This window comes from Myotis brandtii, unplaced genomic scaffold (genome assembly GCF_000412655.1).
Source record: "Myotis brandtii unplaced genomic scaffold, ASM41265v1 scaffold995, whole genome shotgun sequence".
NCBI classification, from domain to species: domain Eukaryota; kingdom Metazoa; phylum Chordata; class Mammalia; order Chiroptera; family Vespertilionidae; genus Myotis; species Myotis brandtii.
Genome location: NW_005372150.1, coordinates 258,792 through 271,610, shown reverse-complemented (window position 1 = coordinate 271,610; position 12,819 = coordinate 258,792). Strand labels below are relative to the sequence as shown.

Below are 12,819 nucleotides of genomic sequence, written 5' to 3'. Positions count from 1 at the left end.
TTCTCTTCTGATTTTTATTTTCTAAGAAAAGCCAGAAATCTGAAGTTTGAGTGAACATTCCTGGTACCTAGTTCTAATTTAAGAAAGAAAAAGAAAATGAAGGCGACCACTGCTCCGTGTAAACCAAACAGCTATGCTGGCTGGACCCAGGCCCTTGGCCGCAGGTGTGGAGCAGTGGGAGGGGATAGGGCTGGGCTCTGCCCCATCTGCCACTGGGTGCCTGGCAGAGATTCGATAAGTCTGTCCTTCTCCTGGGCCTCATTTGCCTCATTTGTGCAATGGAGGGGCTTGGCATTTATGGGATTTCAGACCGACTACATGTCACAATAATTTGGGGCTTTTTACAAAGTACATTTCTGGGACCCCACTGCTGATTGGTTCTTTTAATTCTCGGGACTTCCTTCAGCTTGAGCAGGAATGGGCTGTGAAGGCCCCCCAGGAAAATCTAGGGGTCAGCCAGTGTGTGCTCCATGGCCCTAGGCCAGTGATGGCAAACCTTTTGAGCTTGGCGTGTCAGCATTTTGAAAAACCCTAACTTAACTCTGGTGCCGTGTCACATATAGAAATTTTTTGATATTTGCAACCATAGTAAAACAAAGATTTATATTTTTGATATTTATTTTATATATTTAAATGCCATTTAACAAAGAAAAATCAACCAAAAAAATGAGTTCGTGTGTCACCTCTGACACGCGTGTCATAGGTTCGCCATCACTGCCCTAGGCCCTCTGAGGTCTTCTGGTTCTGGGAGTTCTCTGTATCTGGTTACCACTGTCCTGAGGGAGGCATGTTAGTGCCGGGCCTTTGTGATTTTCAAGCCCCACAGTTGGGAATAGGGGATAGAAAACCTGCTAACATTCCTTTTCAGAACCTGTTGCTAGACAATTCCAAGTTATATTTGTGTGGATTTTCTGCATTGGAATGTTAACGTTGGGTGTGCTTTATGTGTCTGTCGTTTCCTATCCTGCCATCCCAATCAAGACCTGAAACGTCACTTGATGGTCTGGCTGTGGCTGTTGTAAGTTGGTTCCCACTCTGGCCAAGGATTGCTGCTCCCACATGGCAGACAGAGCAGCCCTCTCCCCCTCGCCCCCCCAGGGTCTGGGCTGTTTAAAAAATCCTGGCTTGATAGGATTAGTTCAGTGTGTTTACCTTCTGTGTTGCAGACCCTGTTCTGGAACCCCAGTTCTTACAGGATGCACATCCTAGTGGGGAAGCCACACAATCATATTCCCACATATAGTGATGTGGTGGTGACCCAAGTGCTATAGAGAGAAATGGAGCAGGGAAAGATAAAGGAGGGCTGGGGAAGAGGGTATAGTTTTAGGCCACCGGAAGCCACACTGAGACTCAGGTGACCTTTGTGCAGGGACCTGAGAGAGTTGAGGGAGTGAGCCACGTGGATATCTTTGAGAGGAGACACCAGGCAGAGGGAACAGTACATGCAGAGGTGCTGAGGTAGAAATGTGTCAGGAGGACAGAGGTGGATAGCACCCTGCAGAGTCTTCTAGATCACTGTGAGGACCTGGGTTCTAAGTCCCAGGGAGGTGGAAGCAGAGAAAGGACCTGGTCAAAGTTGTGTTTTCACAGGGTCCCAACTGCTGAATGGAGGGTAAAAGGAGTGGTGAGAGAGACCAAAAGAGTCCCACTAGAGAGGCTGACAGTAATACAGGAAGAAGGTGAAGGGGATGCAGACCAGGCTGTGGGAGGGGTTGGACAGGCCAAGTGGTCAGATGCTGGCTGTATTTTGAAGGTGGAACAGCCCAATTTGTTGACAAATAGGAAGTAGGGTATAAGAAAAAGAGAGTTGCCAAGAGTGACTCTCAGATTATTGGCCTGAGCAGCGGGAAGGCTCAAGTTGCTGTCAGCAGAGATGGTGTAGGCCACTGGGTGGGGGAGCACAGGAGCCCACTTTTGAGCCTGTTTCAGATGCCTACTAGTCATCAAAGGGGAAGTGCCTGGGCAGTTGAACGTTGGTTTGATTCTTTTGTGATTACTATATGTCCCCAGTAAAGCAAATTTGGGAATTGGGTAAAAGCAGAAACCCTCCTGACTCCCTCTGACCCCTACCAAGCCCTATAGGGGTACGTTCTTGATTGTCCAGAAAGCTAGTCACCTCCCTCTTTTGGATATGATGCTCCTGGTTAACTAGCCAAAAGTCACTTTAGATGTTTAGGTGGATGTCACACTGAGTCTGTGCCTCACATAGACTCATGCTTTAAATATTTTCAGTTTTCCCGAGGGTGGCATCCCACTGCCTAGGTCTTGGCAGTGTCTGGAAGCTTTGAGTGGAGGGCTCAACATGTGTGCCTAAGTATGTGCTGCCTGTGGACTTACCCTCGCTGCCTCTCTGTCCACCTGCCCTAGCCCTGCAGGCTGGCCTGTGTTCCCTCCTGCTCATCACCTTTTCTGAGGATCCTTCCTTCTAGTTCACATTTACCGCAGCCCTGCCTACCAGAGGGGAGGGACTTCCAGCATCACCAGGCCCGGTCTGGGAAGGTCCTCAGCTCCTTCTCCCTAAGAGGAACTGAGCTTCAGGTGTTCCTGGGGGCCCATAAGTTCCTTCAGTTGCCACATGGGCATGTGTCTTCTCCAAGAACCATTTACCAGCTGTGGGCCAAACTGTAAGGCTCAAGGCATCCTTGGAAATACTGGGAGATGATGGAGGCCTCCAGACCCTGCTGAAATGCCTACACAAGGCAGCCCTTCTCCAGTAGCCGAACTGCTAAAAACTTCTCTGAAGCCCCCAGGCTGCCTTCACCTTGCTCTGGTCCTACTGCCTGCCTGCTTCCTTTGCCCCAGGATGGCCCCACAGAGACCTGGGGTGGCCACTGGTCCTGAGGCCGTTGTTCTCCAGCTGAGCTATCCCTGCTCTTGTGCAGAGGACAAGACCTCCAATTTTTTCCCACCCTTACCTCCTCCCTAGACCTTGCCCTGGTCTGAGTCCCTCCCCCAGGAACTGGAGCAGAACAAAATCATCCCCTTTCTCATACTGGGTGATAAACCTGGGTTAATATAGCCTAGGCAGTGAAGAATGGCAGAAAGCCCCACAAGGGAGCTTGTGAGGGCTGGGAATTAGTAGGTCCTGCCAAGAGTGACTCTCAGATTATTGGCCTGAGCAGCTGGAAGGCTCGAGTTGCTAGACTCCCTTTCTGGACATCAGAAACCCTCAGAGCAGAGCATGGGGAAGGCCACAGGCCTGGAGGCATGAGGGCCATGTGCATTTCAGGGGCTGTTGCTCTCTGGTCTGTGAAGACTGCCAGGAATCTGGAATGAGGCTCCTAGTGTGGACATTTAACCACGGACAGGCTTTCAGATTGCCACTTCCTCCAGCCCGGCCCATTCTGAAGAGTGTGCTTTCCTGCATGATAGGACTTTAGCTGGCCACACCCAGCCCAGGCTTATTTATCTCATGACCGTGCTATACCCCAAGACCCCCACGCTCTCAACCCCAACCCTGCCCAACGTGTCAACTGCTTGCTCTTCCTCTGGGCAGCCAGGTGGTAGATATACCTGCTTGATGTCCAGTCCCATCCCCACTCTTCCCTACATGGGTGACCTCAGCCCAGTCACTCAGATTCATCTGCAGAAGGAACAGTGACCTGGCTGCCTCCTTGCTCCCAAGATGGTGTTTGGGTTACCGGCCATGTAATTTAAATACCCAACACAGAACCTGTACCTGGCAGGTTTAGGGGAGAGAGTTGCTACCACATAATTCCAAGCTGTGTGACTAAGTCTATAAGCACAGACTGCCTGGGTTCTCATTTCTCTCACTAGCTATGTGACCTTGGGATGGGATGGCCCTCTCCATGGCTGAGAGGATTAAGTGAATGACATGTGAAGCTTACAGCACTGCTAGCTATGTAGACATTAACTGTTACCATCATTGCCATCATTGCTGTTAGAGAGGAACCACTGGCACCCTAACAGTGGGTCTCCGCTTCTGCTGTGCCCCCTTGCCTGTTCCCAGAGCCACCTCTAGCTAACATTTTTCTTGAGAAAAGTCACTTATGACTTCACAGGTCATAATTAGAGACATCTGTGACCTAGAGACCAAGGGCCCCCCCACCCTGACTGACTCCCCAGCTAGAGTCTGGGCCATGGGGTCTGGGTCCCTTTCTAGGACTCTCCTGTCCTCCCTCATCACCAGTGTCTATGGCTCATGGCTGGAGATGAGTGTCCTCAGAGAGAGACCCTGCAACAGTGGGGGGCAGATGACCTTGGCTCCACACTGGGCCTGTCTGCCCCTCCCTTTTCTAACTGCTGGGACATGTGGGCTGGGCCCTCAGTCAGAGAATTCCCAGACAGAAATTAGAAAGCATTTTTTATGAGCAAAACAGCCTTGTAAGGACTACCTGTATCAAGTCTGTTAAGCCTCCCAATAGTCGTGTGAAGTCAGCACTCTAATTGCCTCCATTTAACAGGAAAGGAAACTGAGACACAGAAGTCTTCCTGTCTTTGGCCACACAGCTAGTAAGTGGTGTAACCAGAATTCCAGCCTCGACATGTGGCTCAGAAGCCACAGCAAGGTGCCCACAGAGTCCCCATCATGGCAGAAAGGAGGCAGGGCGTGGTAGGAGGGCATTTCAAAATGTGTTCTCTGTGCTGATGCTTTCCACGTCCTAGGGTAGTTGGAAACTCTGGATGCCATTCTGTAATAATCCAGACATTTCCCCACATAAAAATAACAGACCGGCTTCCAGTGGAGGAAGGTGTGTTTGGAAAACTGGAGAGGAGAGGAGCAGCTTAGGGTAACCATCCAGTGACTCAGAGCTTAGAGTCCCTGGGCCGCTGGAGCCAAGTGTGAACATAGCCATGTGCAACTCCAGCTCTTGTCTGCTCTCCAGCCCTTTCTCGCTGGTCCCACCTCTGGGTCCATAGTGCCCAAGTGGGGCTTGTATTTTGGGAAGGAACAGGTCCCAGGCCCCTGTCTTTGCTGGAGACCAGGGCTTTCAGGGACTCCCAGTGGGATGGATAGACTTCTCTTTTTCTCCAGGTAGTCCACACAGTGACGAGGAATGTGGAAGTGGGGTTGCAGTAGGCGGGGTGGCCTCATGGAGGAAGTAGGATTTAAGCTGAGTCCTGGGTGTGGCCCCCCCGCCAGAGGCCAAGAAATACAAGTAAAGGGCAGAGGGGAGACACAGGTTGGGGTGCAGATTCAGACAGTTTACAAAAGCTTCTAGCCAGCATAGGAGTCCTTCTGCCACATCTCTGACTGGGGTCTGACCTGAACATTTCTAGTGACAGAGCTCACCACCTCCTGAGCAGCCCTGGCCACGGGAGAGCATTTTTTCTCAGGTAGGGCACCGTTGATCATAGTTCCGTGCACAGGAGATCTGCTCCTCCTTTGCTTGTCAGCTCATTCTAGGATTGCTGACAGGCATCTTATCTTTCCTTGCTGCTTTTCTCTTGGCCAAGCAGTCCCAGCTCAGTGGGAAGTGATTTCCAGACCCCAAGGTTTGCTCCTGGCATACTGTGATTTGGGGTCATCAAATAGAGTTGACCTCACATGCCAGCTGGGGTCAGATTTGTGGAGTGCTGTGTTGGAATGTGTGAGGGAGCCTGTGACCAGTTAGCAGTGTCTGCCTCATGCAGGCAAGCAGAAGGGTGAGCGCATGCCCAGATTTGCGATTCCACTTTGGGGCTCTGGATGGTTGTTCAGTGCAGCACCAGTACATGGTCTTCTGCCGGGATCTGACTCTGAAGGTAGATAGCAGGGCTGTGTTAGCTCCTGGCTTCTAATTAGTGACTGGCTTAGCTGCATCATAGTATCAGTTCATATTAAACTTATGGTCAGCTAAAAATATTCCCCAATCTTTTTCTTAAGAATATCCATTAAACCAGATCTTCCCCCATTTTAACATTGTTTCCATTATATGGATATATAATTAATTTGAATCAATCCCTTGTTGATGGACATTTAAGTTATTTCTAATTTTTTAAATTAAATCTTTATTGTTCAGATTATTACAGTTGTTCCTCTTTTTTCCCCCCATAGCTCCCCTCCACCCGGTTCCCACCCCACCCTCTGCCCTTACCGACCCCCGCCCCCACTGTCCTCATCCATAGGTGTACGATTTTTGTCCAGTCTCTTCCCACATCCCCCACACCCCTTTCCCCCCCGAGAATAGTCAGTCCACTCCCTTTCTATGCCCCTGATTCTATTATATTCACCAGTTTATTCTGTTCATCAGATTATTTATTCACTTGATTTTTAGATTCACTTGTGGATAGATGTATATTTGTTGTTCGTAATTTGTATCTTTACCTTTTTCTTCTTCTTCCTCTTCTTAAAGAATACCTTTCAGCATTTCATATAATACTGGTTGAGTGGTGATGAACTCCTTTAGCTTTTTCTTATCTGTGAAGCTCTTTATCTGACCTTCAATTCTGAATGATAGCTTTGCTGGATAAAGTAATCTTGATTGTAGGTTCTTGGTATTCATCACTTTGAATATTTCTTGCCACTCCCTTCTGGCCTGCAAAGTTTCTGTTGAGAAATCAGCTGACAGTCGTATGGGTACTCCCTTGTAGGTAACTGACTTTCTTTCTCTTGCTGCTTTTAGGATACTCTCTTTGTCTTTTGCTCTTGGCATTTTAATTATGATGTGTCTTGGTGTGGTTCTCTTTGGATACCTTTTGTTTGGGGTTCTCTGCGCTTCCTGGACTTGGAAGTCTATTTCTTTCACCAGGTAGGGGAAGTTTTCTGTCATTATTTCTTCAAAAAGTTTTTCAATATCTTGCTCTCTCTCTTCTTCTGGCACCCCTATAATTCGGATGTTGGTATGCTTGAAGTTGTCCCAGAGGCTTCTTACACTATCTTCATATTTTTGGATTCTTTTTTCTTTTTGCTTTTCAGGTTGGGTGATTTTTGCTTCTTTGTATTTCAACTCTTTGACTTGATTCTTGCGATCCTCTAGTCTGCTGTTGGAACTCAGTATAATATTCTTTATTTCAGTCAGTGTATGCTTAATTTCTAGTTGGTTCTTTTTCATAACCTCGAGGGTCTCACTAGATTTCTTGAGGGTCTCACTAAGTTTATCGGCAGTTTCTAGAAAATTCTTGAAAAACCTTATAAGTGAGGTTTTGAACTCTATATCCAGTAGTTTGCTTTCCTCCATTTCTGTCATTTGTGACCTGTTTCTTTGTCTCCGCATTTTTTATGCTTCCCTGTGTTGATAGAGTGGCTTTCTGTGCTAGGTGTCCTATAGGGCCCAGTGGCTCAGCCTCCCCAATTACCAGAGGTGGACACTCTTGGTGCACCCCTTCGTGGGCTTTGTGCACAGTCTTGTTGTAGTTAAGCCTTGATTGTTGTAGGTATCAGTGGGAGGAATTGACCTCCAGGCCAATTGGCTGTGAGAATCAGCTGTGTCTGCAGTGGGAGAACTTCTGTGCTGGAGACACTCTTCTGGGGCAAGACTTGCTTCAGTGGGGCTTTGGTGCTCACTGAGTCTGCCCCCTGAGTGTGTCCCTGATGGATCTGAGGAGTTGTAATCTGGATGGTCCCACTCTGACCACTGGGTACACTGGCTCTTGGATCTCTAAGGAGGGGCTAATTTAGCCTCTGCCTGAGGGTACCCAGCAGGAGCCCAGCTGTGAAGCAATGCAAGGTGCTGTGGGGCCTTGGGCCTTCTTTTGGATGTTCTGGCTTTCTCTGACCCAGCTGCAGTTTGTTAGGTAATTTTAGATTGCAAAGGGCCAGGCCTTTCATATGCAAAAGCCTCTGTGCACAGCTTGGGTGGGGCGGGGTCTCAGGGAATCAACAGGGCGGAGCAAGCAACTATGGCTGCTGCTCAGTCCTGCCCTAAGAGGCCCCACTTCTCAGTGTCCCGGTAATCGCTGCAAGCACCTCTGAGAGAAAGCTGCCCTCGAGTTCCGACCGATGCCAGACAGTCCAGTTTCTCCTGTATGATCTGGGTCCCCAGGGACTCGCCTGGAACTGGAGTTCAGAGCAGTTGGGAGCTTGAGATTCCCTCCCGATAGAAAAAGACAACCGCGTCCTCAGCTGCTATCCCTTTCCACGTGCGCCGCGTCCTCAGTTGCCAGCCCTTGCCTCGTGCGCTGCGTCCTCAGCTGCCAGCCCTTTCTGCGTGCACCTCCGTACCTCTGCACTTTACTTCCACACCTCCTCTGAGTCTCAGTGTGCTTTTCTCTTTCCTTCTAGTTGTAGAATTTCCACTCAGCCAGCCTTCCTGTGGTTCTGGATGATGTTCGTTTTGTCTTTTAGTTGTATTTTTTGGTATTTCTAAATTTTTATAATTAGAAACAATACTGCAATGAAATTCCTGATACTTACTTCTTTCCTCATTGATCTTTTCTTAGCCTGAATTTCTAGAAAAGGGATTTCTGAACCAGGAGCATCAAAAGATTTCAGGCAGCAGCCACATAATTGTCATACAATATTCCAGTAACTAAATTGACAGGGAATGCCAGAGACTTGGAACAGGTACCCACCCTATTCTTTGATTTGCATGTGGTCCAGCAGTTTAAGAGATCATGAGTCCAGTCGCAGTGTGGAGCTAAGGACTGACTCCAGAGTCTTCAGTCCTGCTTGTGGGAAAAGCCTCCCCAAGGGAGCTGACCTGTGTGCAGAGACACTGAACTCCACATGGGAATAACTGTGGCATAGAAGTGGTGTTCAAGGCATGGTTCCATGGGCCTGGAGGCTCAGGAGGGAGGAGGCAGTAGTGGGGGCAGAGGGGTGGGAGTGGGGGTGAAGGTGGAGGTGGGCCTGGCAATTCCCTGATCCCAAAGTTCCACCTGTGTACTCAGGTCAAAAGCAAAGAGTTTTGTCCCTGGGGCAATCTGCTGTGGGGATCTTGCTGTGGGGAGTGAGAAGATGACTATTCTGCTGACATTTGACACTTTCTCCTCACCCAGGAAAGAACTGGGATTAGAGTTGAGTACTAATCAGGACAAGGGCTTAGATCAGGGGTCCTCAAACTTTTTAAACAGGGGGCCAATTAACTGTCCCTCAGACCGTTGGAGGGCCGGACTATAGTTTAAAAAAAAACTATGAACAAATTCCTATGCACACTGCACATATCTTATTTTGAAGTAAAAAAACAAAACGGGAACAAATACAATATTTGTATTTGCATGTGGCCCGCGGGCCGTAGTTTGAGGACCCCTGACTTAGATCCTTGAGTTTTAGGGTGCTACTATAAATAAAATATATTGGTTCAGCCAGTCAAGCATCCACATGATTTAATTTGATAATTATTTCTAGCTACTACTCTGAAAAAGTTCTACCTACTTTTGAGAGTGCCTGTTGTTGCACATATGTGTCAACACTGGGCATTTTCACTTAAAAAAATTTATCTTTCTGTTAGCCAGATTAAGAAAAGGCTCTTCTAACGTTTAATATTGTGTAGCTTCTGATTGGGACCAATAAGAAGTGATGTTCTCTGGCTCAATACAAGCTCTTAAGCTTCATATCTCCACTCATGATGTGTTCACTCTTGTCCACTCATTTTATTGGAGGACAGTGTTGGTTGTGGCACCATGGTGGTTATAGTAGGATGGCCTCACCATTTCTTTTCTTATCAGGATAGTGTGAGGTTGGTTTTGATTTTGGGGACATGGAAGGGCTGCCACATTGCACAACTCAAGGGAACACCACTCACATAGATTCTGCAGGAATTGGTGACAGATTGAATGGGGCAGGGGCAAGGGTTGGCTGTAGGGAGGGACTGAAGTGATGGCATCCAGGACTCTGGCTCAGTTCGCTGTGCCACTGTGCGGTGATGGAGAAAGATCACAAGATAGGTTTGCAGCACATGTATGTTGAGTGGGGATGATGTAAGAAAAAATAATGTTTCAGAACCCAGTACACAGCAGGCGTGGGGAAGTGCCTTCACTCCTTCAGCAAGCATTTACTGAACACATGTGTTGGCACTTGGGGAATATCAGTAAGCAAAACAAACAAATTTACCCTTGTCCTTAAAGAGCTTATGTACCGATGTAGGAGACAGACAACAAACCAAAAAAATATAATGAATACATTATACAGTGTGTTCCAAGGTGATGATCGTCATGGAGAGAGGAAAAGCAGAGTAAGGATTAGAAGTGCTGAGGGGAGGGAGGGGAGGTTTTAAACTAAGTGAGTAGGGTGGGCCTCCTTCAGAAGGTGGCATTGAGTCAGGACCTAAAAGAGGTGAAGGTGAGGTCCATGCAGAGATATGGGAAGAGTGTTCCAAGCAGAAGGAGTAGGCCATGTAAAGGCCCTGAGGCAAGAGTATGCCTCACTCTTTTGAGAAGAGAGGAAGTCAGTGAAGCTGGAATAGAATGAGCAAGGAGAAGAGGAGCCAAGATGACAAGCCTTGAAGGACATGTCAAGGACAGTGTCTTCTAAGTGTGATGGGGAGCCTAGGAGGCATTTGATCTGGTTTATGTTTTATCAGGATTGCTCTGACTTCTGTGGGGAGAAGAGAAGCAGGGAGAAGAGTAAGGAGGCTGTGTGATAATCCAGGAAACCTTGCTGGTGGCCTGCACCACCTACTGAGGAGTGGGCAGAGCCTGGGTATGTTTGGAAGGTAGGGCTGATAGAGGAGAGGAAGCTGGAGTTGCCATCGTGAAGGGAAAGGCTGTGGGTGACTGTCAGACCCCTTCTCTTGGCCTTGAATGGAGGCCCAGCCCCTTCTACCTAGCATGTTCTGGAACCTGCGGGCCCAAGGCATTTAGGAGGGCAGGTAATGCACAGAGCAGGAATCCTGGGCTGTCATAGCTCCAGAAAGTTCTTCACTCCCCAACCAACTCCATTCCTATCAGACCTAAAGAGTGCCCCTCCTGCTGGACCCAGTCCTCCCTCCAAGGTGGTACACCATGCTGATGTCCTGCCTAGAAATCCAGGTTGCCGTTTGGGCAGCCATGCCCTTGATCACTATAAGGCAAGGTACAGCCCTTAGTTCAGTGACCCTCAACTGTTTCTCTTTTCTTAACCCCCTGTGCCCCAAACCACAGACGGGCCTACAGACACTCCCCTCCCTGGCGTTAGGGAGAATACCCTGTTTTGCCTGCTCACACTCGTTTTAAGGCCAGGTCAGCAAGGGCTAGGGAAAGGATAAAATCCATCACCTGCATGAGAGATGAGCACTGCTCCTCCTCCCAGAGCATCAGGCAGAGTGGCAAAGGCCCAGGCCTGCCGCACTCCCTGACAGCCACAGACAGCTCAGAGCGACTGAGATGGCACGTGGGCATCCGCCTCTGGGGATGCACAGAAACCTCCCTCTCTCCTGTTTCTGCAAACTCAGGCCAGAATATTTTAAATCCACATGAGCAGAGCCCTGACCAAGCATTGCCAGCATGGGGAAATCCTGGTGAGGTGTTCACAGGCTGCTCTCAGAAGGCGGGATGGTGGGAGGAGTATGCGGCTTTTGGCCACACAGCCAGCTGGGCTTTTCCAATGGAGACTATCTGCTCATCTGTAAGTTGGCATTAACCGCCTGTGGGTCTGACATGGGGACACCTTCACTCTTCCACACACTGTTTATTGTGAGGCACTGTTTGAAGCTTTATCAGAACTGTGAACGTAAGAAATATCCAAACCTGTAGAGAATTTTTGTAAAAGTTTATTTGAGCCAAACTGATGACATGCCAGAAAGCAAGATTTCAAATGCTCTGGAGAATGACAATTTTGGAGTTTCTTTTATACATTTGAAGTTCAATGAAGGAACAAAGGAAGATTACATGGAGGTGGGAGAAAGCAAGGTGGGGATTGAATTACAGAGTAGTGAAGATTATATGCTTTCTTAAGGGTGTTACCATTTATTTCAAAGGTATGTTAATCTAGATGCACAGAAACAATGGATGAGGCTTGCTTATGGCAAAAATAAACCTTTTACTGGAAAAGTTATATGCCTGGCACATGACTACCTACCATGATCTGCCCAGGTAGGAATTTATGATCAGATCACCCTGTGAGGTTACTTTCCATAGAACCCCTTTTTTTGTTCACAGTTCCCCCTTTTGGTCATAAAACAGTCCAGAGGTTGTACTGATGACCAACCTTTTGGTCGGATAGTATGGTATCACAATGTGAGGAAGGTTTTCTCTTAGGAAGTCTCAATATCAACATTGTTTTGTTGAAAAGGTGGGCCACTGGGGAAGAGGCAGTACCATAGCCATAGGATGTGAGTTGAGGCCAAATTTTCCAAAAGGGAAGGGCAGGTAAATGGAAGGCAGTGAGGCCTTTTGGGCCTTCATTGTGAAAAACTCTCTGGGTCATTTCTGTCCTATGAGCTAGCATGATTCACGTTTTGCCTCTGTCTCACTTTTTGTATTTTGCATCTATTATAACATTCACATAAGCCATGAAAAGAGTATTAATAGTTATACATGTTCAGTAATCATAAGGAGTTGGACTATATAGAAAAAATCCAAAGAATAAGTATAATATTATGATGACTATTATTAGCAGACAAAAACAATGGAAATGGATTCCAAGTTCAACATCACTTCGTTGGTATGCAGACCTTGTAGATGTCTTTGGATAGCTGTCCACCTCTGAAGTCAGGGGCTTCTCAACCTAGAGGAGTCTTTGGTGTCCCTTATAGGTGGAGGCAAGTGTCAGAGACACAGGGGTTGATGTCCTTTCCTGGTGAGGTGTCCAATAAGGTCCCTTCCGATGAAATTGGAAAGTGTCTTTTATTTGATACTAGAGGCCCGGTGCACAAAAATTTGTGCACTGGGGGGTGGGGTCCCTCAGCCTGGCCTGTGCCCTCTCGCAGTTGGGACCCCTTCAGAAGATAACGACCTGCTGGCTTAGGCCTGCTCCTGGGTGGCAGAGGGCAGGCCCAATCCCTAGGTGCAGCCCCTGGT

The 12,819-nt window shown here is 48.1% G+C and overlaps 1 protein-coding gene across 9 annotated transcripts in view; it reads left to right on the top strand.

Annotated features, from left to right (window-relative positions):
- IQSEC1 (IQ motif and Sec7 domain 1) overlaps positions 1-12,819 on the top strand; it is a 205,731-nt gene that overhangs the window by 143,292 nt on the left and 49,620 nt on the right. Inside the window, exon 1 of one of the 9 annotated variants that reach the window (XM_014533628.1) lies at positions 8,412-8,446. The exons of the other annotated variants lie outside the window; for them this stretch is intronic. Coding sequence (XP_014389114.1) covers positions 8,427-8,446 — 20 coding nt within the window. The 5' untranslated portion in view covers positions 8,412-8,426. Of the gene's footprint in view, positions 1-8,411; positions 8,447-12,819 lie in introns of those variants that run through there. 9 annotated transcript variants of the gene reach the window in all.